We start from the raw sequence: 27,250 nt of genomic DNA, 5'->3' as shown, positions 1-27,250 counted from the left end.
CCTTTTACAGATGTGAGTCTTATGGATCCTAAAAACCCGAATTTTTTTTTCCAGATAAAGCTTCCAACTTGTAAGGATTTTAAAGAAACATTCATAAGATTTATTTGATTACTAATCATGTGTATGTTGCCAGAGTGGAAGAGGGGGCTGTGAGTGCAAGTATCCTTAGGATCCAGAGGATCCCCTGGAACTGGCTCTACAGGTAGTTGTGGGCCGCCAGCCACACTGCAGTCCCCTGCAAAAGCAGAACTCACTCTAACTGCTGACCCTCCTCACCAGTCCCTGAGGTTAAACAACTTGACAGTGTTCCCATGGCTAACCTATAGTTGACATTATCAGAGCTTGAGAAACAGGTTTTTGTTGCTGTTGTTCAAAAAAATCTCAGCCTTCTATGTCCATCATACGTCATGCAGACAGCACTTGAAGAATGTCAGAGCAATTCAATTCCTAGTCGTTCTTGTATTTACTTACTTTACTGCAGAGCTATCTTGACCCAGAAGAATTAATTGATTCCATGAATTGTCATCACACAACAGTAAAACTGAAAACATTTATTCTTTTTGATAATTTTAAGTGGATACATAATATGCATGCATGCTTATGAGCACCATATGCTATTTCCATACACATATATTATACATAATGTTCAGATGGGGGACTAGCAAGCCTACCTCCCCAGACATTTCATTTCTACATGTTAAGAACCTTTGAACTATTTTTTAGTTATTTTAAAGGACACCATTTATTACTTTAGACTCTAATTACCCTATATTATAAAAGAATACCAGAATTAAATGCCTCTAACTATATTTTGGTACCCATTTAAAAAAGAATAGTTTCTCCAAATTTCACTAAGCCTCTCTGCAGTAGTTTGTTTCCTTGAACTAGCACACTGGCACTTTGACTTATAGTAAACTTAAGTCAACCGAATCTCAAACATTTCTCCAACAGCAGCAGGTGTTTAAATTGTACCCTTGAGGAAAAGAGAGGGCGGGAACTTGGCTAAGATATCTGTCAAGTAGCCATCCCAAGGATTAGATTTCAAGAAGCCTAAGTTAGGAGCAAAAATTTTCTATTTGAGGCAGCACAGAACATCAAGTATTGTAGAGATCGGCCAAGTGACAGCCTGTTAGAGAGACAGGAAGTCCAAACATCTGAATGACAGAGTACAAACACAGAGTCTAAAAGGCCACAGGCTACAGATAGGTTCAAGGTCCCAGAGACAGGATCACAGCAAAACCAAATTAGAAATGCAGGTGGACACTTGCACAACGGTCTCTCATGGAGCAGCAGAGGTGGTCCTGATGTGGGATCATTAGGGTAGGAGACACACAGTGGGCTAGCACATATACAGTGGATAGACTGAACCCTACAGAGAGTGCAGGCACACAGTGGGCTAGCACATATACAATGAACAAAGTGAACCCCATGAATAGCACCCTTTATATAACAGTCTGACTTTCAAGAAGAGCCTGCTGTTGAACAAATGTTTGTACAAAAATTTATATTCATAATATAAATAATTGATATGCAGTGAATAGTCCTACTGACTCAAATTTTTCATATAATTTCAACCAGTTTCTATATAAGAAAACTAAGAACTGGGGAATGTGGTTATCCATTCAAAGCTACAAAGCCATTACTAAAATACCAAAAAAGCTAGACCTGGAAATGCTACGTGTGGCATTTCCATATATATTAGTCATCATCATAAGAGCCCCAAAACAGATAGATGACCCTCCTCAACACTATTGATTTATTTTCTCATACTAAGGACATCCTAAAAATATTCTTCAGTCCCCTAACCCAAGTGATGAAATCTGATAGTTCATCACTATTTCAAGTTACTTACAAATATGCTATAGTAGACAATATACTGTATAAAGCCAGAACACTATATTTAATGCCTTGAATTATTTCACGTATGTACTCACTGTAAAATAAGCTCACATGAGGATACACACAATAAATAAATAAATAAATAAATAAAATATATACTTAAAATATGATATATGTATATATTTAATATATTATATACATATACACATATGTCATGATATATGTATGATATACAATATATGTAATGATATATGAATCATTCATATGTATATGAATGACGAAGGAAGCCTACCTTTAAATCACTTCCTGGTAAGGTACCAACCCCATCCTTCCAGTCCATAACACTGAACACATCAAACTCTTGACCACTTGTGCTAGATGCAGACTCAGTCATGATTGATTTTTTTAACCTGGAAGAAGGGAAAGAGAGTGTAAATATTTCACATGCATCAACTTGATTTAGTGATCACTACTTCCCTTTCATTTAACTCCATTATTTTCTTGATTCATCTATCTAAAAACAGCGGCTTCAAAAGTACCAACGATGAGGCTGAGGTAGAGGCCCTGGAAGAGCCCTGGCTAGCAGGTCTGAGGGCCCTCCAAACCCTATGGATACTCCATTTCTGTTCTACTTTGTGGTGTCCAAAACTGCAGCCAAGCTATGAGAAGCATGCATTGTGTACCACTGAACTACACTACCTACCAGCTCTGCACATTTTCTCCTAAGCATACATACCTACAATAAAGTTTAATTTATAAACTAGACACTGCAAAAAGGTAAGAACAAGAGTCAGGGACTCGTCATGATTTTCTATCCTCGGTGAGAATTTTTACCTCCTCACTGAAACACTAGCCCCTCTTTGGCATATACAAGCCTCCGGCATCACTGCTCTTGCAGTTGGGCCAAGGTTAAGTACAATGAGGTTAACTTGAATACAAACATTGTGAACCTGGGCAGTCAATGTGGTACCTGAGATAGTCACCAAGCTCCTAAGTGGGAAGGCGGTAGCATATGCAGTATGGACTCACACTGGACCAGGGGGTGACTCAGTTCTCTTTTTGTTTGTTTGTTTTTGTTTTTCTTCAAGACAGGGTTTCTCTATCTTATCTTGGCTGCCCTGGACTCACTTTGTAGACCAGGCTGCCCTTGAACTCACTCACAGTGATTCACCTGCCTCTGTCTCCTGAGTGCCAGGATTACAGGCATGCGCCACCATGCCCGGCAATGACTAACCTCTAAGCAGAGTTAGGTAGGGCAGGCTAAGATCTCATGCTACTCAGGACATTTAAAATCCATGGATTGTTTGCTTCTGAAAAGTTCCATTTAATATTTGTGAGCAGCTGTTGACCAAGTAACTGAGCCCTCAGGTAACTATAATCTCAGAAAGTGGAACCAAAGATAAGGGAATTACAAAAAAAAATGTGAATTTAAAAGATACCACTTTGATAATTGGGAAACTGAGTCCATTATTTTAACCTATGAGTTACATGTCTGCTCTGCTAACACAACAAATCTGTGTGTGTGTGTGTGTGTGTGTGTGTATGTGTGATTATTTTCGGAAAGAAATCAAGTTTGCTTGACTCAGTTAAAACATCTACTATGACCCCAACAGCTTCCCATTAGCCAAGACCAAGCCAAGGATACAGAAAAGGGAGATTTACGTGGCTCATTGGAAAATGTTCTCCAAATGACTAAGGTATAATGTTACAACACTCAGCCCAAAAGAAGGACCCATTCCAACTCTCAGATCAATGAAGCTGAAAACACGGTGAAACCTCCCTCAGTCACAGGGATACAAACTGCACAGCAACCTTTAAGATCAACTACTCTTTGTGGAGTTTTGCTGCGACATCAAAGATTTCCACTATGACTGAGAGGCAAGCAAAACAGTCCTCTCTTTTCTAACCCTGAATCTACACGAAACCAGACTGTCTTCATACACTGCAGCCAAAACAACAGACTGAAATAGACTAAAGGCAGAAATGACTGTGAGAATCCAGCTATCTCTTGTAAAGACAGACATTAGAAAGATTTGCAGAAGTGTAAAACTACACCATCCTCCCTCATCTATTACTATTATTTATAGTTACTGTTATCCTTCATAAAAATTGTGTTTATGTATATTATCATACAGAGTTTCCTACCATTATTTTTTTATTAATTTATTCTTGTTACATCTCAATGGTTATCCCATCCCTTGTATCCTCCCACTCTTCCCTCCCTCCCATTTTCCCCTTATTCCCCTCCCCTATGACTGTTCCTGAGGGGGATTACCTCCCCCTGTACATGCTCATAGGGTATCAAGTCTCTTCTTGGTAATCTGCTGTCCTTCCTCTGAGTGCCACCAGGTCACCCCCTCCAGGGGACATGGTCAAATGTGAGGCACCAGAGTACGTGAGAAAATCATATCCCACTCTCCACTCAACTGTGGAGTATGTTCTGACCATTGGCTAGATCTGGGTAGGGACTACCATTATTTTTAAGTACTCAAATAATCTATTTTAACACAGTAATATCAGCATACATAGGATATTAGAAAAAAAAATACCTGCTTGAGTTTTCAATCATTAATGAGATTTGAGACAAAAAAAAAGTCTGAAAATCACTGCTGTCCAGAACAGTAATTTACTTCTCCCCATAAAGAAGAAAGAGGGAGGTGCTCATAAGCAGGAGGAGGAACTCATAGGCAGTGGGAGGAGCTCATAGGCAGTGGGAGGAGCTCATAGGCAGTGGGAGGAGCTCATAAGCAGGGGAAGGAGCTCATAAGCAGAGAGCTGAGCAAGGAAGGAACTTATATCAAAGCATATTGGTTACCAACACATGGTAACCAATCATAAGACAGCAACTTACAGATCACAATTAAACAAACAATTACTGGACAGAAGTATCAGAGGAATGCTGCTATTCTTTTTTTAAAGGTGGGATGATAGACAATAATACATATTTTTGTTTTGCTTTCTTTCTATCTTACATTTGTTTGTTTATTTATTTTGTGTATGTAATCTGTTGGGGCACAGACATGCCACAGTGCATATATGGAGATCATGTAGCAACTTACAGGGAGTCAGTTCTCTCCTTCCACCAAGTGGGTTCTGAGGGTTGACCTCAGGACACAAGATTTGATTGTACTGAGCTACCTCTGGCCTGTTTTTTTTATTTTGTTTTGTCTCATAATTATTCTGGCCTCGAACTCATAACCTTTATGTCTCCACTTCCTATGTGCTAGGATTCCCAGGTCTATTCCACCACACCAGGGAGTATGTTCTTCTTAACGGGGAGTTCTTCCTTATATTTCAGTGAAACAAACTAAAATGGACAGGTGAAAAGACATGTGAGAAATTTGTCTTAAAATAGTCAATGAAATCAAGTGGCCAAATAAAACTGGCATTATGCTAGGAACTGTCCAGATGTGGATGAGAGTTTTAGTGACTCAAGCTTAGAATTCTTTCAAGGTGTTTTGTTTTTTCTTTAGACAGAATCTTGCTATGTAATAAATTATCCAAAACTTGCAATGAAGCCCAGGCTGGCCTTGATTTTATCCTCCTGCCTCAGCCTCCCCATTGCTGAGACTACATGCTTGCACCACCATGCCAAGCTCAAAACTTTTCATGTTAATTTTTTAATATATGCCATATGCATTTCTCGACAGTAAGAACTCTATGCTTCTTTGAATGGGACTGTCTTCCTTTGAGAATTTCCAGATGTGGCAATATTCTTTCATCCCCTCATTGCTTTATATCAAATATCAACCAAAAGGCATTTCAGACTGTACGTGGTGAGTCACAAGAACCAGGTCTCACTATTACTTAATTCTCAGAACAGAAGCTAGGACATGAAGATCAGGGAGAATTATGTGAGGAAAAAATTTTTTTTCTTTAATTAAAGTTAACAATGAGTTAAGACTTTGTTGAGGGTTTCTACTGCTGTAATAAAACACCGAGCAGAAACAACCCAGGAAAAGGAGTGTTCACTTCGTCTCACAACTCTCAAGTCACACTCTGTCACGGAGGGAAGTCTGCACAGGACCGCAGAGGCAGGAACTGAAGCAGAGGCCTTGGAAGAGTGCTGCTTCCTGGTGTGCTCCTCACGGCCTGCTTTCTTATGCTACCTAGGACCACAGGCCTGGGGGTGATACAGCTCCAGCAGCAGCAATTGCTAATCATGAAAATTCTCTCCAAGCCATCTGATGATGACTTCTTAACTGAGGTCCCTCTTCTCAGATAACTTGTGTCACGTTGACAATCAAAACAAAACCAAAGGGGGCTGGAGAGATGGCTCAGCAGTTAAGAGCACTGACTGCTCTTCCAGAGGTCCTGAGTTCAACTCCCAGCAACCACATGGTGGCTCACAACCATCTATAATGTGATTTAATGAGCACTGTATACCAATAAATAAATATTTAAAGAAAAAAACAAAAAAACAAAAAACAAGCCAGGACAGACTTGTACTTAAATTGTGAATGAATCTCCCTCAGAACTGAGTTCACAATGGCAGTGGCTCCCTTTAAAGTCATAGAAGAGTTGTGTTTTCTGTGAAAGAACCTGGTCCCCTGCTGAGTAAACAGTATGTAATCAGGATGTTTGGCCTTCCCCTTCCTAAAAGCCATGCAAGTACAAACTTCACAACAATACAGCCCCCTGCATCTAGGAGAAATCTGAAAGCTGGCATTACGCCCGACAGCTGTGGTAACTAACTGTTCACTGTATGAAATGCCCGAGTGTGCTTCTGACTCATACAACATCAGTGTTACACACTGAACTCAGCCGGGAAGGACCCAGCAACACTAGGAAACACTCTCTCCAGCCATACCTTTCACTCCAGGGGCTGTGGATATGTTGTCTAAACTATTATGATAAAAGATATATATATATACATATATATTTTTTTTTTTTGGGTTTTTTTTCGAGACAGGGTTTCTCTGTGTAGCCTTGGCCATCCTGGACTCACTTTGTAGACCAGGCTGGCCTCGAACTCACAGTGATCCGCCTGCCTCTGCCTCCCGAGTGCTGGGATTAAAGGCGTGCCCCACCACGCCCGGCGTAAAAGATATTTTTACTACACCGCCTTCCCCATCATTTAATGTTGATGCTACTGGCTACTTTGTCACAAGAAGTCTGAATAGCTACAAGAGATTACCAGCTTTCCCACCCACCACCTACTAATCAGGAGGAGCAGCAGGCAAGAGGCTGTTAGGAAAAGCTGTTTACTTCATGACAGCAAGTCGTTCTTGTTTCATCCTCCCCGTGCACATGTGCACACAAAAACACAAGGCCTTCACTTCTTGTCCCTGAGATGAAAGTCCCCTTTGCAGCTCCAGGGAAGGCTTTGAGTATTTATTTGCTACCTGATACTATTCCTCAATTCTATGAGCAAGGCAAACCTTATCTACAGGGGACACAAATGCATACACACACACACACACACACACACACACACACACAGGACACAAATGCATACACACACACATACACACACACACACACAGGACACAAATGCATACGTACACACATACACACACACACACACACACAGGACACAAATGCATACACACACATACACACACACACACACATACACAGGACACAAATGCATACGTACACACATACACACACACACACACACACACACACAGGACACAAATGCATACGTACACACACACACACACACACACACAGGACACAAATGCATACGTACACACACACACACACACATAGAGAGAGAGAGAGAGAGAGAAACTACAAACAACATCTTCTTGTGCAAAAAAAAAAAAAAAAAAACAACGCCAGTCTCAGTCTCTTGGTAAACAATGCTGAGATTTCCTAAGGAAATATATAGAGGTACATCATGACCTGTGCTACCAGGAAAGATGCAGTATTTTCTCCCTAATCAGTTATTTCTCGTGCTTTCCAGCCACTAATGGAGCAGTTCAGGGGTTCAGAGGGCCAACAAATATACCAGTGAAGCTTTTGATCCCTAAAAGTATATATGACCTGGCTGACCGCGGCTATAATCGAGGGCCATTGTTGGGCAGCATGCCCTTGCCAGAGACTACTACAGACGTCTCATTAAAATTTGATGGCACTTGCTGAAGGAGGGGATTATTACTGCTGGCACCAATATTACACTTTGTACTCCCCAAGTCCCCTTTTGTAAAACAACCCATTTCAGCTTTTACTCACTTATATTACAACCTTCTTGACCTAAGTTTCTTATGGTAGGACGATGCAGCAAACTAAATGACATGTGGCCCTGCGTTCAGAATTCCCTCCCGACTCTCTCTGTTCTCTACCCCTTCCTTGTCTCCAAACCAAAGCTGTGCAACCTGACCCTCCCTTGAGATCCTCTGTCTGTTGAATGTACCACCTCAATTTCTCATGTAAACAAGTCTCTGGTAGCTCCCTGTAATAAACCTTTCCCACTAAATGCTAATAAAACTATTCTACTAGATGTTAATAAAACCAAATTTTTGTTTGTTTGTTTATTTTGGGAGTAATGTGTGTGCTAAGATTAAAACCAAGGCCACATACAGCACTTCTAGGTACGCAAATGCTGTCACCAGTTAGCATCTTTAGCAGGTGGGGGATTAGGGACTTGGGGTAGGGGTATGTGTGAGGTTGGGGTAGGGACAGGGTTTCTATGTATAGCCTTGGCTGTCCTGGACTTGCTTTATAGACCAGGCTGGCTTAAAACTCACAGCGATCCACCTACCTCTGCTTCTGCTGGGATTAAAGGTGTACACCACCATGCCCAGCTACCAGTTAGTAGCTTATATTCAAAAACACCATGTTAAGGGGCTGAGGATATAACTCAGGGCTAGAAAATCCTCTCACGGTCATTGCAAGTTAAAACTACTATGAGCTAATAACCCAGACCTTATCCCCAAGTCAGCAAGTCTACCAGAAAATGGTCCTCTTAGATACTTCCGTGTGTATGAAACCTGTTAACAACCCATAGGTTCATCGTGGGCAGAGAGAGTGACAACAATTCTATGCTATGGAATAAAATGCCACAGAGAGAGTCAGAGAGGAGACTCTTAATTTTTGACATAGAAATTATTTAAGATGTACTATACTACTTTTAAGCCAAGTGTAAAAAGGGTATGCAACCATTTGGGTAAAACAAAAGGAAATATGGATTAAACTTTTTTAGAAGGACCTGTCAGAAACTGGGAAGTCTAGCTGTGCAAAAAAACATAATGGCGCTCAAACACAGCTGTTGAGTTTTCTCTGTGTATCTACTAATGTTAAAACAATACATTCAGAATTTATTATTTAATATAGTATACAAGTATTAAATCCTGCTTTACGCTTATTTAAAAGTGTATTATAAAAGGCATATCCCATGAAAATATCTGCTACTGACATGAACAAGAAATACTATAGTCTAGGGGTTGCTAAGAGGAAATTAGCCCTGTGAAGTTAAAACAATATGTTCAAAAATTGTGGTATACGTATAATATATAAATGGTAAATCCTGCTTCATGCTTATTTAAAGGTGTATTTTAAAAGGCATGTCTTCACAAGAGAAACTATGGTGTAGATGTCGCTAAGGGAAAACTAGGCCTGAGGAACTGTTAGGTATGTTCCTGAGAGACAGGCGTTAACTCTAAGTGCAAGCGGACCAGCATGGCAGACAGGAGAGAGACGTGCAGGGCGCACTCCTTCACAAAGACCATGTGCATCTTCAGACCCAGCGCTTTCAGGCCCTACCACTCCTGAGCACCACCTGACTAACGTTCTGGTGACATTTCCTAGTCTAGCCTTCCTCAGAGTCGTGATTCTGAATCATTTCTGCCATAAGCCGAGGGGCAGGAGCACATCGCCAGGCCTGGCCAAGGTCCAGGTATGCCCTCAGTCACAGAGCTTACACCGACTGCTATGAACACTGCAAATAAAATGACTTTTTAAAAAAAACTTTCTCTTTTAAAGAACTCAAACAAGCGAAATTAAGTGCTAATTGAGTCTAGAGCTGCTGACAGAATAAAGGGAATATGAAAATGGCCACACGATGGAAGTTTCAGATCAATTGAAGGCTGAAATGTCAAACACAGTGACTCAGACTCACTGTGTGAACAGGGCGACTAAACCTTCCAAGAGGAGATCAGTAGAAACGATGTGCAAATCTATTTCAGTTAGTGCTGAAGATCACTCAACAAGTTCAGTTCATAGTTAGGGTCTGGCGAGATTATTTCTCTTCGACTTTGGTGATTTTACAGAACTTTTGTGCTACAGTAATTTTTTTTTCCCAAGTTTGAGAGCTGAAGGTGGCTTGGGACCTCCCCCTCACAAAGGTCATGATCCGCTCATGCCACGTTGACTAGACAGAGGCAGAGCTGGGTGCTCTGCTTCGTGGTTCTTCTTTCAAGCCGCTTGTTTGCCTTCTGCCATGAGCAGATAACAGAGAGGCTTTGAGGGGCAGAAGCTCTTCTGGTGCTCGGCGCCTGGAGCAAGACGCTGAAGAAAGAGATGAGATAGAGAAGATAACAGTCTTCAAAACACAAACAGAGAGGCTCGGGCGCAAAGCAAAGAGTGGCCTGACTCCCACCCAAGGTCTGGGCCAGCAGAAGCAGGGAGCATGGAGGAAACGGTAGGCTCACGTCGTACAGCACTGTGTGGGGTCTGGCCATTCCTGTTCAAAGCATTTAAAAAACGGAGAGTTGGTGCTCATAAAGAGCAAAGAGACGAGATGGGGGGGGGGGGGGTGAGGTGAGGACATAGAAAAAAATGCTTTGCCATGAAGGAGTGAGGCCCAGAGTTGAGATCCATGACATCCACATAAATGCCAGGCAGGCCTGATGCTTCACCTTTGATCCTTACGCTCAGCAAATGGAGACAGGGGAACCCCAGAGCAAACTGGCTAGTTAGAATATAGCAGAGCAAGCTGGGTCCTCAAATAAGAGACCTTGAGAATGACCAAAAAAGACATTCAGTGTCAACCTCTGGCCTCCACACATATAGTGTGAGCCCACAGGTATGCATGTGAACACACACACACACACACACACACACACACACACACACACACACACACACACCAAAAACCAAAGTTGTTATAACTAAAACAAGGCATAGGGTGAAGTCTCACAGTATAAAGCTTTCATAAAGTTATGCATGCCCTGGATTCAGTTCCTAGGGCCACAAAACAAAGAAACACAAAAAGACCAGTTAAATAGCCCCAATCACTTTACAGTTGCTTTCTTTGAAGCTGCACTTTCTAGCTTTTCATTTAACAGATGCAATGTCAAAATGGAGGTACCAAGGTGTTAAGGTTGTGAGCCCAGGATGGTTATACAATGGGGGCAAGCGCTGCAACAAAGCAGAATCACATTAGCATTCAGAGGACATGATTAAAGGTGTGTGACTCACGGGGGAGGCCTGAGCTAGCACAGCTTGGTGTTGGTGGACTTCTCTTCTTAGGCTTTGGTTAAGAAGACAACATACCTCAATAGCTTCTGTGGAGAGTGAATCAGGAGCAGAAATAATTACCATGAATAAAAAAAAAAAAAAAAAAAAGACAATTGCATAACAATTGAGTAAAATTGTAACAAAAGTGTAACAACACAATGGGAGAAAAAGCCACACTCAGAGGTAGGATTCCAATGCTTTGTTAAGATTAGCTCAAGAAGGTGGTTTTTGTTTTCCTTACAGAAATCAACATTCTTGCTGGGTGGGGTGCTGTTAGCCCTGGGGAGGCAGAGGCCTCTTTGGGAGTTCAAGGCCAACCTGGTTTACAAAGGTTCTAGGATAGACAGGGCTACTACACAGTGAGACCCAATCACAAAAAAGAGAAAGGGGGAAAAAAAAAGTCATTCTTTAGCAAAGTCAACCGAACCAGTTTGCAATGCTCACTTATCAGAGCTGCGTATCAAAGTGTTGAGCCTCCTGCCCACCTTGTCATCCCTCCACAGACGAAACTCAAAGTTCACTGCTTTTCTCCAGCCACACCTCACCCATTCTCCTCCCGGGCCTCCGCCTCTCTGATTTCATCCCCACCTCTTCACTTCATCTGCAAAGTCTGACAATGCCTCAACACAAACCAGAGTCTCAATTTCCCCATCTGTGAAATGTGGAGAGTAATAAACCTTTCTTATTTAACAATGAAGATTAGGCAAGTAAGGGAATACCTTAGAAACCACGGTTTTTAATCACACCAAGAAAACAGTCAATACGCTTATTGTTAACTCTTTAGTTTATACGATTTTTGAAAGAATATGAGAATCGTTCAGCGATCTTAGAAATTAAGCAGCCAGTCAGATGTGGCTCAGGATTGCAATTTAAGCACTAGGGACACCGAGGTGGGAGGAATGCTATATGAGTCCCTGGCCAGCCTGAGCTACATGGTGAGCTCCAGGGCAACCTGGGCTACAGTATGAGCACCTGTGTTAAGAGAAAACTAAAAGCAACCAAACTGCCCACCCCACCCAATTTATTTCAACAGCAAACACTTGTGTTCACGGGAAACCTACATTAGAACACGCCAAGATTACTACACTAAAAGGAGTTCTTTTCCAACAGAGGCCATTATAGGACTGGTCAAATGCAGAAGATATGACTGGGTGGTGCCCAGCACCAGCTGATAGAACACAACCTTTACACTGAGGCTCAGGGAACATCATAGAAAAGGGCAGAAAGATTGTAAGAGCCAGAGCACCTGGAAGTCTGCTGTGCGATTCCTTCTTTTACATATGACAGGGAAGCTACAGCCATGAAATCACAACAATATGACTGCCTGAACTACATCAGCATGAAAAATGACAGCACCAGTTAACATGCCAATGTGGAGAGGGGCAACCTTGCAAGCAGTCATCCCTAGAGTAAGAACTATAGGCAATTAATGACTGCTCAAAAGAGAATAAGTCTTCCCTAGGGAGGAGCCTCCTAATTGGTAATCCAATATGAAGAAGTCAGCCCTAAGAGCATATATAGATGAACAACACTAAATGAACTCAAAAAATTTTGTGTATATATATTTAAATGTGTGCGTATATATTATGTCTGTATAACAATAATAGCTAAAGAAAAAGATCATCAATTTGAGAGGGAGTAGGGGGAACATGAGAGGAGTTGGAAGAAGGGGAAATAATGTAAATGAAGTATCCATATATGAAATTCCCATATAAAAGTTGTCTTAAAGTAGCTCTTTCATTGTTAAGAGTTCCTCAGATTTACACTATAGAACAGTGGCTCTCATTCTGTGGGTTGAGACCTTTTGGGGCCAAATGACCTTTTCACAGGGGTCACCCAAGACCATCAGAAAACACATATATTTACATTTTGATTCATAGCAGTAGTAAATTACAGTTATGATGTAGCAATGAAAATAGTTTCATGGTTGGGGGTCACCACAACATGAGGAACTGTATTAAAGGGTTACAGCATTAGGAAGGTTGAGAACCACTGGTCTCTTCCCAAAGCAGTTCTTCCACCATGATAAAGAAGAATATGCCAAGGGGGTGGGGACAATGCGGGGGTCCACTCTTCTCAGAACAAGCCTCATGACTGCTCATGCCAACTTGGCACTGGTCTGGCTATATTTAAACAAGACTAGATTAAAGGCCGGGTGACATGTCCCAAAGTCTGTTCCCTCCAAACACATGTTAGGAAGCCATTTATGATGATAACACTTCACATGTTAAAATATTTTGTGATTTAAATAAAAAACAAAACAAAAGAGAAACCTCCAGCAGTCGTTGGGAGAAGCAAAGCTTACAGTGGGAGTCTTGTGGCCACATATACAGTGTTCTCTCAGCCAGTGTCCTCCACAGATGCTCAGCCTTGGGGGCCTTATCACAGTACATGGAGTTCCACAGGACCCCCAGTGTGGAACGCAGTTCTATAGGATACAGATTAATTATCTTCAGACTGGTCTCCTCTGCTAGGATGCTGCCTCCTGATCCAGCTCCCAACTTGCATCGTGTGCTGAAATCTGTGGGGTCTAGGACTGGGACCAGCCCCAGCCCTACAGTCCTGTAAGTCCAGTCTTGAGAAAGTGATCCCAAGAAAGATTTAATTCCTGCATCATAAGACTTTCTTAAAGGTCTCAGTGGCCATCTATATCTCTGATATCCCCCTTATTGGGACATTTCTCATACCCCAAACCACAAAGTGCACAGTGTCCTCAATAGACAGTCAAAGAACCTAACAGAAAACGTTAGAGGAATCCGGGCATAGGGACGCAAAAGGGACTCTTCAACATTTCGTGGTGTTCAAAGGATGTTGTCAACAGCAGCTAGCTTGACAGTACCCGATAGTTTTTATTTACCACAACAGAAAGGTAAGCGTCAAATACGAGTGGAAAAGCAAAGGGCCAGGAGCCACAATGGATTAAACATCAACCTCACAGTTTACTTCTAGGCAGCATCTTAGGCAGGGTACCAATCCCTCCTCACCCACAGCTACAAAATAGATGGGAACACCTGCTTCCCAGGGACGTAAGAACTTCATTTTCTTACTGTATACAAGTTGGGATGCTTTGCACTGATGATGGTCATCCAGAAGAAAGAAAAACAATGTATTCAGTGATACCTATGCTCCTCCCCCCAAGTCCAACGCTCGTACGTGTTATAAGCAGCACAGGGCAGGAGTACCTGTGCCAAGGCGGGGTTATGAATCCCTCTGTAATTATTCAGGAGTCCAGAGACATGGGCTGAGGGCAGTTACTAACAATGTCAAGACTGTTGAGATTTCATGAACAAATAGATTACATCTCAAATTTGAAGTTTGTAAGGTCTCCCAGATAGGTCAGTAATACAGTTTTGCCAAATTCTTTCACACACACACAAAAGAACATTTTAATAACTCAAAAGTAAACAGATATAATGAAAACCTCAATTCTGAACAACTACCATGAATGGGACCACTAGCGACCTTCCTGCAATACTTGTGCTTAGAAAAATATTAAAAATTCTTCACATGCCAACAACAGGGGTTGCAAGACCTGCTTCCCAGAGAGCAAGTAGAAAGGCTCTGTGTAGAAAGCTCTGTGTGTGTGCACTGCAGAGAGAAGATATTGGGGAACGAGAGAGAAAGAAGGGGCCCTTCCCAGAGAGGGCTTCTAGGACTATAGGAAAGTCTCTGCTTTGAGCCCTGGGACGTGCGCATCGTGCACAGGGAGGTGTCAAGAGAAGAGGCTGGAGGCCAGCATCTGCATTCTGACCGTAATGCTTACACTGCGTCCTGATCATCTACAGATAAGAAAGCTTTTAAGTGGTGCTGGAGAAATGGCTCAATGGTTATGAGCATGGGCTGCTCTTACAAAGGACCACAGTTCAATTCCCAGCACCCACACGGCAGCTCGCAACTGTCTGTAACTCCAATACCAGGAGATCTGACACTCTCTCACAGATATACATGTAAACAAAACACCAATGCATATTTAATTATTTTCTTAAAGCTTTTAAGGAGAATTTGATTTGCTAATTTTTAAAATCCTTCATGGTAGGTAGGTAAGTTTATCAAGTGAGTGACCCAGGGCTGGGGAGATAGATCTGTTGCTACAGTGCTGCCTGGTGACCGTGAGGACCCTGGTTCAGATCCCCAGAACTCACACAGAAAGCACAAAGGGGCATGCTGAAATCCAGCAATGGTGGCGTGGAGGCAGAGAAAGCGAATCTCCTGAGTGTGCTGACTACTTCAATGCTTATCCTCCTGGCTGAAAGTTCCAGGAAAGTGAGGCCTTCTCTCAAATACAAAGTGTAAGGTGTTTGAGTAAACATACCCAAGGGAGTTTGCAGGCTCCTTTATGCTCCTGTGCGCGCATGCATGCATACACATACACACACACACACACACACACACACACACACACACACACACGAGTGATCAAAAAGGAAAGTGGAGCTGTAGTGCTTGTTGCATATATGTAAGGTCCTTCATTTAAGCCGAAGAGGGGTAGAAGTACAACCGACTGGGGGAGAGAGTGCTGAGCAGACAAGAAACCAGGGAAAGAAATTCACTTATCTATCCACGTTGTGTTCTCCAGAGAGAATTCCCAGCTGACAACTCGGCTGCTGAGTACTTATCCTGCTACTTGGCAGAAGCATAGCATTGGCAGTCCAAGAAACTCCCCTCACTTAAGCGACAGTGAAGAACACATCAAAAGAAGTTAAACTCAAACCTCTTAAATGGGCTTATTCAATAAGCATAAGAGAGATGCAACCCCACACTTGAAGCATCTCTCAACAAACACATATTGCTACAAAGGAGAATTTCCCTTTCAAATTGAGCTCGGCAGACACAAGCTCTGATGTTCTGCTTGCCCGGGCTGATAAGAATTGAGCTGCACACATATTGGAATTGGGATCTATAGTGGAGAGATAATAAGTTCTGCCCTGAGGGCCCAGGTTCACATATTGCGAGCAGCAAAACTCTACATTATTATGATGTGAGAAACCTAAGGATGATCCAGAACCAATCTTTGGGGCAATCAGTCTTCTATTCCCCGCTGGTCCTGAGCGACAGAAACCCAGGAGGCAGGTCATACCTACATACAAATTCCATCCTTAGGTCTTATGGCTCTCTCCCTACCTGCCCTACTGGCTGTATCTAGTGAGAGCTGCCTTATTTACAGCATAACAGTGTCTCCTGTGACTTGCTGTCTGTGCTGTCCTGAAGCCTGTACGCAAAAGCAGTAGTCACCAAGGACTACAAAAATCTCAACTTCCTGCCCCTCTGTTTGTTCCTGTCAGAAGGTGAAATGTTTGAGATTCTGTGGCCTAACCTATTTACTTCCTCCAAAGGAGGAACAGAAAATGAAAAATGTCTTTCAAGAAAAAAAAATGCACAGAGAAACTGAAATTGCACTGAGTGACATTAATGTCTGTTTAATAAGTTCCCAAATGCTCTTGAGCTCACGTTCCATGTACAGAAACTACCTCAGAGCAAAAAGAAAGTGTTCTTAGTGCCATCCGCTCCTCAGCACATTATACTAGCAGTGTAATAACGGAAATTCTACACCCATTAGAAAGATCCAAGGGCCAGAAAAGGAACCAGAACCTGTGCGACACAGATACTTCCATGCTTTCACTACATATGCATGAACTTAAATTTAAAAGAGAGAGCTAAAAGTAGTGTCTTGTTCTTTTTATTTCATTTTTTTTTAAGTGCTAAGAGTAGTATCTCCTAATTCTGCTTCATGTTTTTTATAGAACATGGAGCTAAAATGGAAGCATTTACACTCTGTTTCTCTTTTGCATGTAATAAATTAGATTTGACCAGATTCCCAACCCCCCCCCCCTCACAGAAGTCATGCCTCCAGGCTTATCTCGATAACCATTTGTAGCCAGCCTCCCTATCAACAGATTGAACAGCTAAGCTGTATACACCAAGTAAGACCGTACCAACAGGGTGAATCATTCAGAGTATTTAACACCCAGGAGCAACTAGCCATGCAGAGCTTCCAATTCACTACACAGGAGTCGATGGTGAAACAGATGGGGGAGATACTCTGCTGACTTTGCAGGCTAAACAACCTTATTCAAAACACTCCAGAAACAGAAGAGTTTGATTGCACACAACTATATACAATATAAAAGTATGGCCCTACTTAGTGCTCAGCTAGCACACAGTGCGTGTGTGCATGTGTGTGTGTTGTGTGTGTGTGTTGTGTGTGTGTGTGTGTGTGTGTGTGTGTACAGGGGGAGAGCAGACTGAACTTGAACAATGCATTAACCCATAATCAACACATGTGATGGCAACTTTGAGGCACACTGAAGACTTGTTTGATGAGGAACACTCAACACAAACAGACTCACTGAACAAGCCCAGAGACTCTTCTGTTCCCCTCACCACACACGCGGCCTCCCGATCAGAATGTAACACCAGTAATTATAAAGCACTGCTGTTGAGATAGTCCCAGCCCAGGTGGCATTTTCATTTTATTCCATGGCACTACATCACCACCACGACACCAATCTGATATATGTATATATTTTCTCTTTCTCCCGCCCCCACCGTGTGTGTGTGTGTGTGTGTGTGTGTGTCCCTTAAGATTCTTCTTTTACAATTCTGACTGTTGAGATAATTCCACTGTCTCTTGAGTCTGGGTCAGTCAACCTAGCGACCACTTTTTTTCTTTTTTCTTTTTTCTTTTTTTTGGTTTTTCAAGACAGGGTTTCTCTGTGTAGCCTTGGCCATCCTGGACTCACTTTGTAGACCAGGCTGGCTTCGAACTCACAGCGATCCGCCTGCCTCTGCCTCTCGAGTGCTGGGATTAAAGGCGTGCGCAAAGGGATTGAAGATTCTTGCTAATGCTCTTGACTCTTTTACTAACACTTTATGTCATTTCAAGACAGAGGACTTTCAGCAGAACCCAGTAAGTAGAATTTTTTTTTAATCAACCCTCAATTTAAAAATAAAGGTGGGATAAAAAAAAATAAAGCTTGTGGTGGTAGCACAGAGGCAGCTACATCTCTGAGTTCAAGGGCAACCTGGTATATAGAGTGAGATCCAGGACATTCAGAACTAGAGAGAGACACCGTGTCTTAAATAAATAAATAAATAAATAAATAAATAAGTAAGTAAATAAGTAAATAAGTAAATAAATAAATAAATAAAAACTTTTTAAAATGAAGAAAAAAATCAGAAATCTAAATTGAAAGGTAACAAAACAGTTCTAAGCTTATGCTACCCTTTTCTCTGGTCCTCCACGGTATGAGATGAATTTGGACAAGTTACTAAGTATCTCTTTGGACTGGCTTACTTTGAAAGAAAAGTAACCAGTGGAAATGGGAGTGCTCACCGGGGGCTGACAAAGGACTACTATGAGTTCAAGGCCAACCTGGGCTACATCTGGGTTTGAAGCTGCCTTGCACTACACGCTGAAACACTGTCTCCAAAGCAGAAGTCATAATACAGAATGTTCAGGATTAGGGGAGGTAGCAGAGAACGTCATGGTAGAATCTCAAGAAACAGATTTACAGGGCAGACCTCTGCCCCATCTCTAGGACAGCAGCATGGTTAGCAGTCGCATACCATGTACCTGTGACTTTATCTCTGCCATCCACTCACACTCAATCATGGCTTTGTTTTGTGCACCACAATATGCGTACAGCTTATCTCTCTAGATTAGGAAAGCACTGAGGCTAACGGCTGCCGTTCCGCCACTTTATAGACTTAACATTCGCTGACTCCATGCTAAGTTCCATGCCAATCATAGTGAATGCTCCACAAATGAGCTGAGTGAACACACAACATTTATGGTATATAGGAGAAAGAAAGATAACAGGGAAAGCATTTACCATATTACATACAATGTACACGCAGTCTTTATAACCTCCAAAGCTCCTACTTCCAAATCCACTTTTTCCATTTAAATACGTGTTTATTTCTCACTCACACTGTATGTCCATGTGTGTGTGAGCATTTGTGTAGAAGCACACATGCCGTGGCGCTCCTGTGGAGACCGGAAGGTAACCTGGGGTCAGTTCTCGGACTCAGGTCATTACACTTGGCAGCAAGTGCCTTTCTTTATCCACAGATCCACCTCCATGGTCCCCAAATCCACTTCTCTCTCCATGACCACCCAAGCTCAGCCAAGTTCCTTTGACACCTCCTTTTCCTTCCTCCAAAACTACCTGTCTCCTCAATGGGACTTCCTCGACCTCGAACAATCGATCACTGGCTCGAATCCTCACATATCACTGAAATAATTTTTTTTAAAGATTTATTTATTTATTATGTACAATGTTCTGCCTGCATGTACACCTGCAGGCCAGAAGAGGGCATTAGATCACATTGTAGATGGTTGTGAGCCACCATGTGGTTGCTGGGAATTGAACTCAGGACCTCAGAAAGAGCAGTCAGTGCTCTTAACCACTGAGCCCTCTCTCCAGCCCTCACTGAGATAATATAACATTGTAAAGAGACAACCCATAAGAATATCTCTGCCGGAAAATGGAGCAAAAAAAGCAACATTAGAAAGTATTCCTTCTACAGAGCCCTTGAACTTCAGAACATCATATACACATATGCACACATGCGAACACGTAATGATTTTAAATACAGTATCTTCACCTATATTTTAAAAAGCCCCAAATCCTAGGGAGGCACTGAGTCCACCCAAAACTAACAAATAGGAATGACGGCAGAGCAGATCTTCAGCAGGTCACCTTGTGAGCCGGTCAAAGAGAATCGATTGCCTTTACTAGAGGTACAGTTCAGGTGTTTCTCAGCCTGGTTACTCATTTCTGGAGACTAATAGAAATGACATATTTACTCTTGTGTATAACATTCAACACTATCAGCCAGCACCCAAGTTCATGTCTCCTGACTCTGCTGGTCACCCTACAGCATGTGTTCCCTTCCAGGGCACAAAGTGCAACTGTTACACAATTACTATATATATACACTAGAACTGACTCCAGCGGTTGCTACAATTGGCAGAGCTGCCCGTTATCTCTCCTCCTAGGCTAAAGATCCTGAAAGCTCCATGGGAACTAAAGGTAGCCTTTCAGATTTCCACACTGTTAGAACTCAGTAACAACTCCTTAAGAAGCCAAAACGGTGCTTGAGGGAAAGCTCCATGACCTATGGGTTCTGCTGTCACGTATCATATTAAGTTACTTCTCTTACAAATTTTCTACCCTGACCTATCTACCATAAATCATAAGCATCTTATCTATGACAGGACATAAGTCCTAAAAGAAAAGAGAGATGGTTCAGTGGTCAAGAGCGCTTGCTGCTCCTGCAGAGGACCCAGGTTCCATCGTCAGCAGCTAGATGGTGGCTCACAACAGTCTGTAAACTCCAGATCCACGGGAGTCTAAGATCTCTGAGTCTAAGATCTCTATTGGCCTCCCTAGGCACAAGTGGTACACAGACATACATATAGGGGAAACATCCACATGCATAAAATTGAAAAGTCAAAACAATAAACATGGAGTTTACTCAAGAACTAGCATGATAGAGTGCTGGTCTTCCATTCGGAAGCCAATATATCTTTTCTTAAAAAGAAAAGAGAATTGAGCTGGACGGTTGGCTTAGTGGTTAAGACTACTTGTTGCTTTTGCAGAGAACTGAGTTCAACTCCTATCACCCACTTGGCAGCTTGCAACCATCGATAATTCCAGCCCTAGGGGATCCAACACCTTCTTCTGATGTTGGCGGGTACCAAGCACAACTGTGCTGCACAGACGCACATGCAGGTGGAAGCACTTATGCATAGAGTAGTCAATAAATAAACCTAAAAAAATAGAAACAAACAAACAGAAAAACAATAACAGAGAAGGAAAGACAGAGAAGGCTGGCGATGATGGCATGCATCTTCAATGCCAGCGCTCCTGAGGCAAATGTGGGAGGAGCTCTGTGAGTTCCAGGTCAGCCTGGTCTACATAGTAAGTTCCAGGCTAGAGCTAGAAAAAAGAAAAAGAAAGAAAACAAAAGAGAAAAGTAAAGTAAAAGCAAGACATTGCTAGAAATTTTTGACAAGTATATATGCTATCATACCATAAAGCCGGCGAGGTGGCGCGTGCCTGTAATCCCAGCACTCTGGGAGGCAAGGGCAGGCAGATCTCTATGAGTTCAAGGTCAGCTGGGTCTACAAAGTGAGTCCAGGACAGCCAAGAGTACACAGAGAAACCCTGTCTCGAGGGAAGAAAAAAAAAAGGATCACCATGCTCTGCCCCAAACAACTTTACTGGTCTTCTTCATAAAGCCTGGCAATGTTGGGAGGGGAAAAATGACCACCACACACTTGGAATACCTCTTTATAATTTCCAAAATCTTACTTTATTTGAAACTTCCCTTCCAAAAAAAGCAAATGTTGCTGTTCCCGTTTTTTCAGATGGGAAATCCAGGCTGAAGGTGACCCAGGAACCCATACAGGATGAGGTATCAGATTACAGACTTGGGTTTTCAGCCTCCTACTCCAGCTTGCTATGCACAGCCACAATGGCTCTTCAAACGAAGACTAACAAACAGTGTCTGGAATTCAGCACCACAGAAAGCACTCACTCTCCTCGGAATCATGCTCCTGTTTGCATGGCCTTGGAGCTGCCCTTGCCCACTGTCTCTGCAGTATCACACCACATACACACTTACAAGAACTACATATATGAATTCTACTGACTGAACTGCTTCAGAAAATCCACAGACAGAAAATGACAACAAGCTACCGCTTATAAACACTTTTGTTCTGACCATTACCCAGCATCATTGGTAATGCACACCTGATCCAAGGAAGAGAATTAGTTCTGCTCATAAAAGGAAGCCTTTAAGCTGGGCAAGGCGGCACACGCCTGTAATCTCAGCGCTTGCAAGGCAAAGGTGGATCTCTGTGAGTTCGAGGCCAGCCTGGTCTGCAAAGCCAATCCAGGATAGCCAAGGCCACACAGAGAAACCCTGTCTTGAAAAACAGACAAACAAACAAACAAATGAAAGGAAGGCTTAGGGCAGGGAGATGGCTCAGTGGGTAATGGCACATGTCACTGAGCCCTGAGAGCCTGACTTCAGTGCCTAGAACCCATGTAAAGGTGGAAATAACAGCAAAGATGTCCTCTAACTGACACACACGGAATGTGGTGTGTGCATAGACGAATACTAATAATAAGTAAATTGGAAAATAAAAGTTAACTTTCATTTCCTTTTGTTTCTGCCAAACACAAATTAGCAAACTCTTTACTACTCAAGACAGAGGAGGCAGAAGAGCCAATGAGAGTGGAGGAGGAAGACTAAGAGTGGAAACAGCAGAAGCAGCCGAAAGAATATTTGGATATTCTACCTGAGCTGTGGCTTCCCCGATTAAAAGGATGGCCTGGATTCTAAAGGGAGTGCCTGGATTGTTTACTGGGGTAAACCAGAACCCTCCAAGGTGACCAAAAAAAGATCTTATTAGACAGCATTTCTCTATATCTCCCCATACAGTTTTTTTTCCAAAAAGTCTATGCAATATCCCTAAAATATGGTATCTAGCATAAGAAGGCCTTCCTGGGTTTAACCCATAGGAGACATTTAAATGTTAATTATATGCTAATTAATTAACCCCACCCCCGGGGCGTCATAAATTTTAGCAACAAAATTGTAGCTCAGACTGCAAAGACGGTGTTCCCATCTCTACCCTACCGTCCTACGGGTATCTATATAAGGTTAATTCACAACCATTTTGTTCTGGTTTTTCCACTTTTTCAATTCAAAAGAAAAAATAAATTGCTTTTAGTAGCTGAAACGCTAATTAAGAATGCAATAAATGGCTAGGTAGTAGTGGCACACATCTTTAAACCCAACATTCCTGAGGCAGAGACAGGTGAATCTCTGTGAGTTTTAAGGCCAACCTGGTCTACAGGCTACACAGAGAAACCGTGTTTCAAACCCCGCCCACCAACACCAAGAAAGAATCCAGTAACACGGAGGTGGGGGAGAGGCGGGGGGGGGGGGGGGGGAAGCAGGTTCAGACAATAAAATGACAGCCACAAAAGCATGAAGGCCTGAGTTCAGATCCTCGGTGGCACTCAGATAAAAGCCAGGTGCACTCTCATCTGTAACCTGAGCACTTGGGGGAGGGTAGCAACATAGGGAGCTCTGGAGCTCATTGGCCAAACAAACTAGCCAATCAGTGAGCCAGATTCAGTGCCAGACCAGGTTTAAAAAAAAAAAAAAAAAAAGTGGAGAGCAATACAGGAAAGGCACTAACTGTAACAACTCAAGTTGCTTTCTGGCCTCCTCATGCACCCACACCAAACACGCACCACAAGACAACCTCACTTTTGCCTAGTGTTTCATTCATTTTTCTAGCACTCTTGCTGTTTACTTGTTCATACATTTAAAGCGGTAACTTCAAACTTAGATTGGCTTTTTTGTTCATCCCTCCCCCGCGCCCCCCCCAACCCTGTCACACACTCTCCTTGATTTCCAAACGCAATGTCCAGTATTTCTAGTATATGCAAGCAATCTGTAGCAAAAAGCAACTCTTACCTCGAGGCGGCCGTAAAAGAACTGTCTGGTGGGCCTCAGAACTGCTGCGTACCCCCAAGACTTCTATTAAGGATCTAGCTTTGATTTTAAAAGAGGAAAAGAGGCGGGGGGGGGGGGGAAGGGGGGAAATTCAAAGCCCTCTCACAAACCCTCCACACCCATAATCTACAATTCAAACTCAGCACCCATCATCCCACACGACACCGCTCTGTGCATTAAAATAAAATTAACCAGTTTTGCGTGAGGTGAAATTAATTCTAATCGTTGACATCATCCCCATAGTCTAAATGCATGCAATTAAAAAAAAAATCTCGCATTGTACTGGTATGAAAGCACTAGGAATACTGAGGCAGGAAGATATAGTAAGCTCAACGCGGGGCCTACATTGGTGGTCCCTGTCTCTTTCACTGTGTGACAGACAGGTGGCAGTTACAAGAATGATTTGACACAAACTTAAATTCTCCAATTTTTAATCTTTAAAATTCAAGATTCATTACAGAATACACACTGGAAAAGTTATGTAACATATATATATACACATATAAGTGTTTTAAATAATAAGTTATACAAAGTATCCCAAAGTAACTTTTTACTCAGTGAATCAAAGTTACTCTTATAATAAAAAGATACTATGTATTTTATGAGTATAGTTTGTCGGTTAATGAATGAATTGTTAGCCTGAAATTATATGTATCAGAGAACAAAATGACCGGCACATATAAAAAGCAAATTTCAAAAGTTTTTCAGTTTTTGCAAAGTTTTAAGCATGTATTTCATTTTGATTTCTCCTTATCACTCCAAGTTAAGCTACCTGCTATGACTCCTTAGAGGAAAACAAAACAAAGCGGTGAAAGATACAGACGATGGTAAATATAAAACATTTTTGTTTTTAATCTAAGGAGTGCCAATCTCAAATCTCAGAATAAAAGGTATTTATTGTCTTTGCTTTTTTAATGTAAGCAAGGGTAGAAATCACAGGCCCGAAAGTTCAAACTTCGTTGTTTCTAATGTACAAAACTTCTTTTTTCTCAGCAGCATCCTTTCTCACATCTGGCTGCTAACTCAGGTCCTCTAATTACTTCCACGTCTAAATGGACTACGTAGCTACAAGTAAAGGCCAAACTTTGCTCTCTGCTTCGCGAACTTGAGACGCGTTTAACCACTAGAGGTCCCCCCTTGGCCAGTTTTGCAGGCTCGCTATTTTGCTGCACTTGAAACTTTCCGGAGAAATGCTCTTTACTCGAGTCAGTGTTTTTCTAAAAACTTGCGCAAAAATCCACGCCATCGAGGTAGCCAGTACAGAACCTCCCGGGCCCATCACGCCAATAAAGACATCATAACCAACCATCTATGAAAATCGAAATGAAAATTCAACGCACTCATCCCAAGCGACGCACCCTCCCCTCCCTTACACACACTCAAACCGGGTTCTTATTTCTCTCGTCTCAGTTTCCTTAACTTAGAACAATTTTTTAAAATCTATTTTTGTTCCTGGGCACTTTGGGTGATCTTAAATGTATGTTTCTGGCGGTATCCCCAAGGTGGCAAAGGAGCGGGCCAAGGGATGCAGAAGGCGGGGGGGGGGGGGGGGGGGGGGGGGGAGGCCGTGCAAACGGCGCCCGAGGAAGTTGCATAAGGAAAGAGACTCCGTTTTTCGGGCCCCCCCCCAAAAAAAATCAGCGAGGAAAGAGAAGGAAAAGGAAGCTGGGCGGTGGCTGTAGAAGGACAGAGAAGGGAAACCGAAGCGACGTTTACCTTCGTGTCCCCGTGGAAGGGTGGGGCAAGAGCCCTGACCCACGCGACCCGGCAGTGCGGCTGGGTCTCCCACCCGGGTTCTCTCGGAGCGCAGATGGACAGACACTTCAACCGGACGCGGGCCCGGCGCGGAGAAAGCCGTCCCGCTGGTCAACTTTCTCTCACGGCCGCACGGTGGGCCGTGATCGGATCGGATCGCGGGGTTCGGATCTCAGAACCACCATCCCCCGCCGCCACCGTTCTTGTCTTTTGGATTTTCTCTCCCTTTCTCTCTATTTTTCCCCCCTTGAGGAGCTGATTAAAGTTTTCCCTCCGCCAGCGCGCCCCTCGCCTCGCCGCTCTCAAGTTTGCCTCCTCCTCCGGTCGGCTGCTGGCTGGCGGGGCGCGCGGCGGATGCCTCCGCTCCTGCGCTTCCCGATCCCCACCCCCGCCGGCCTCTACTTCCCCCGCCCCGCCGCCGCCGCCGCCGCCGCCGCGGCGCGAGGCCGGCCCCGCCGGGCCCAGGACGCGAGCGTGGACCAGACAGCAGCCCATGAGCGCAGAACGGCGCCCGCACGCGGCGCGAAGCGGACCCGGGCCGCCGGCCTCCGCTACCCCGGGGCGCCCGTAAACAAGTTGAAGGCACCGCGGCCCCCGCCGCAGCCTCGCCGCCGCCTCGGCTCGCACGCCCGCGCCCGCACCGGCGGCGCTGCGCGGAGAAGAACGCCGCGACGGCGCGGGTGCCCGGCCCGGCCCGCGCCCTCCTCCCCGGGGGAACGGCAGTGTGGGGCCCGCGCCGCCGCGCTTCCTAAAAGCGCTTTCCTGCCGCGGGCAGAAGGGGGAAAAAAATTCAAGCGGAGGCTTTCTTTCTTTCTTTCTTTCTTTCTTTCTTTCTTTCTTTTTTTTTTTTTTTTTCCGTGCAACTTTCCCAAAATGGCGGAAATTGGAGGCGATCTCTAGGAAATTCTCCCACAGTCGGCGGCGGCGAGCGGGGAGAGCACACGCAAACTCTCGGCCGCCGGCCCCGCCGCGGCTCGGGTGTGCGTGCGTGTGAGGGTGCGTGTGCGCGGTGCGAGTCGCGGAGGCCTCTCCGCGCGCGCTCACACTCACACACACCGACACACACACACACATACACACATACACACACGGCCGCGCCGGCGAGACGCGCCTCTGCCACATTCAACCAGTCCGTTCTCTGCAGCCGAGCCGGGAAGCAAAGTGGCCCGGCCTCTTTTCCCACTGCCTCGGTCTCCCGTACTTAGACTTCTCGCGCTCGCTCGCTCTCCCGGTGCGCGCCCGGCACAAAGGCCACACGGGCGGAGGGGGCCGCAGGGGCGGCGCGCCGGAGCTCGCCTCCTCCCGCCGCCGCACCGAGTCGCGACCGCGATCGTACCCACGGTCCCCTCCCGAAGCCGGTCCCCCCACCCCCGCCTTTGCCTCCGGCCGACCGCTCTCGGCGCCCCCCGGGGAGGCTGCGGCTCCGCCGCGTTTCACCCAGCGCCGCCCCGGACACGCAGCCCCGCGGCGCCGCGCTCCCCCCAGCGCCGCCACCCCGCGCCCGGTGTCAAAAAAGCGACCAAAGTGACAAGCTCAGGAGGGGGGGCGGCGCGGGGGAGGGGGCCCACACGCATCCCGCCGCCTGCGCGCCGGCGACGGCCCGACGCGGTCGCCTCGGCCCGCTCCCTTCCGCACGGCCCCCCACACCCTTCCCCGTGTGCGCGCAAAGGAGGAAAAAATACAAGTCTCTCCTCCCCCCATTTTTTCCTTT

General features: G+C 44.2%; 1 protein-coding gene across 1 annotated transcript in view; it reads right to left on the bottom strand.

Moving 5' to 3' along the window:
* Nucleotides 1–25,919, bottom strand: part of L3mbtl3 (L3MBTL histone methyl-lysine binding protein 3) — a 101,062-nt gene extending 75,143 nt beyond the window's left edge. The window contains exons 1-2 of the mRNA XM_051164095.1: nucleotides 25,501–25,919; nucleotides 2,132–2,249 (exon numbers count right to left, since the gene is read on the bottom strand). Of these exons, the coding sequence (XP_051020052.1) occupies nucleotides 2,132–2,233 (102 nt within the window). The 5' untranslated portion in view covers nucleotides 2,234–2,249; nucleotides 25,501–25,919. The remainder of the gene's footprint in view (nucleotides 1–2,131; nucleotides 2,250–25,500) is intronic.
* Between the last annotated feature and the right edge of the window lie 1,331 nt (nucleotides 25,920–27,250).

This window comes from Acomys russatus, chromosome 21, assembly GCF_903995435.1.
Source record: "Acomys russatus chromosome 21, mAcoRus1.1, whole genome shotgun sequence".
Classification (NCBI taxonomy): domain Eukaryota; kingdom Metazoa; phylum Chordata; class Mammalia; order Rodentia; family Muridae; genus Acomys; species Acomys russatus.
The sequence above is the reverse complement of the archived record's forward strand: the minus strand, read 5'-3'. Positions and strand labels throughout refer to the sequence as shown.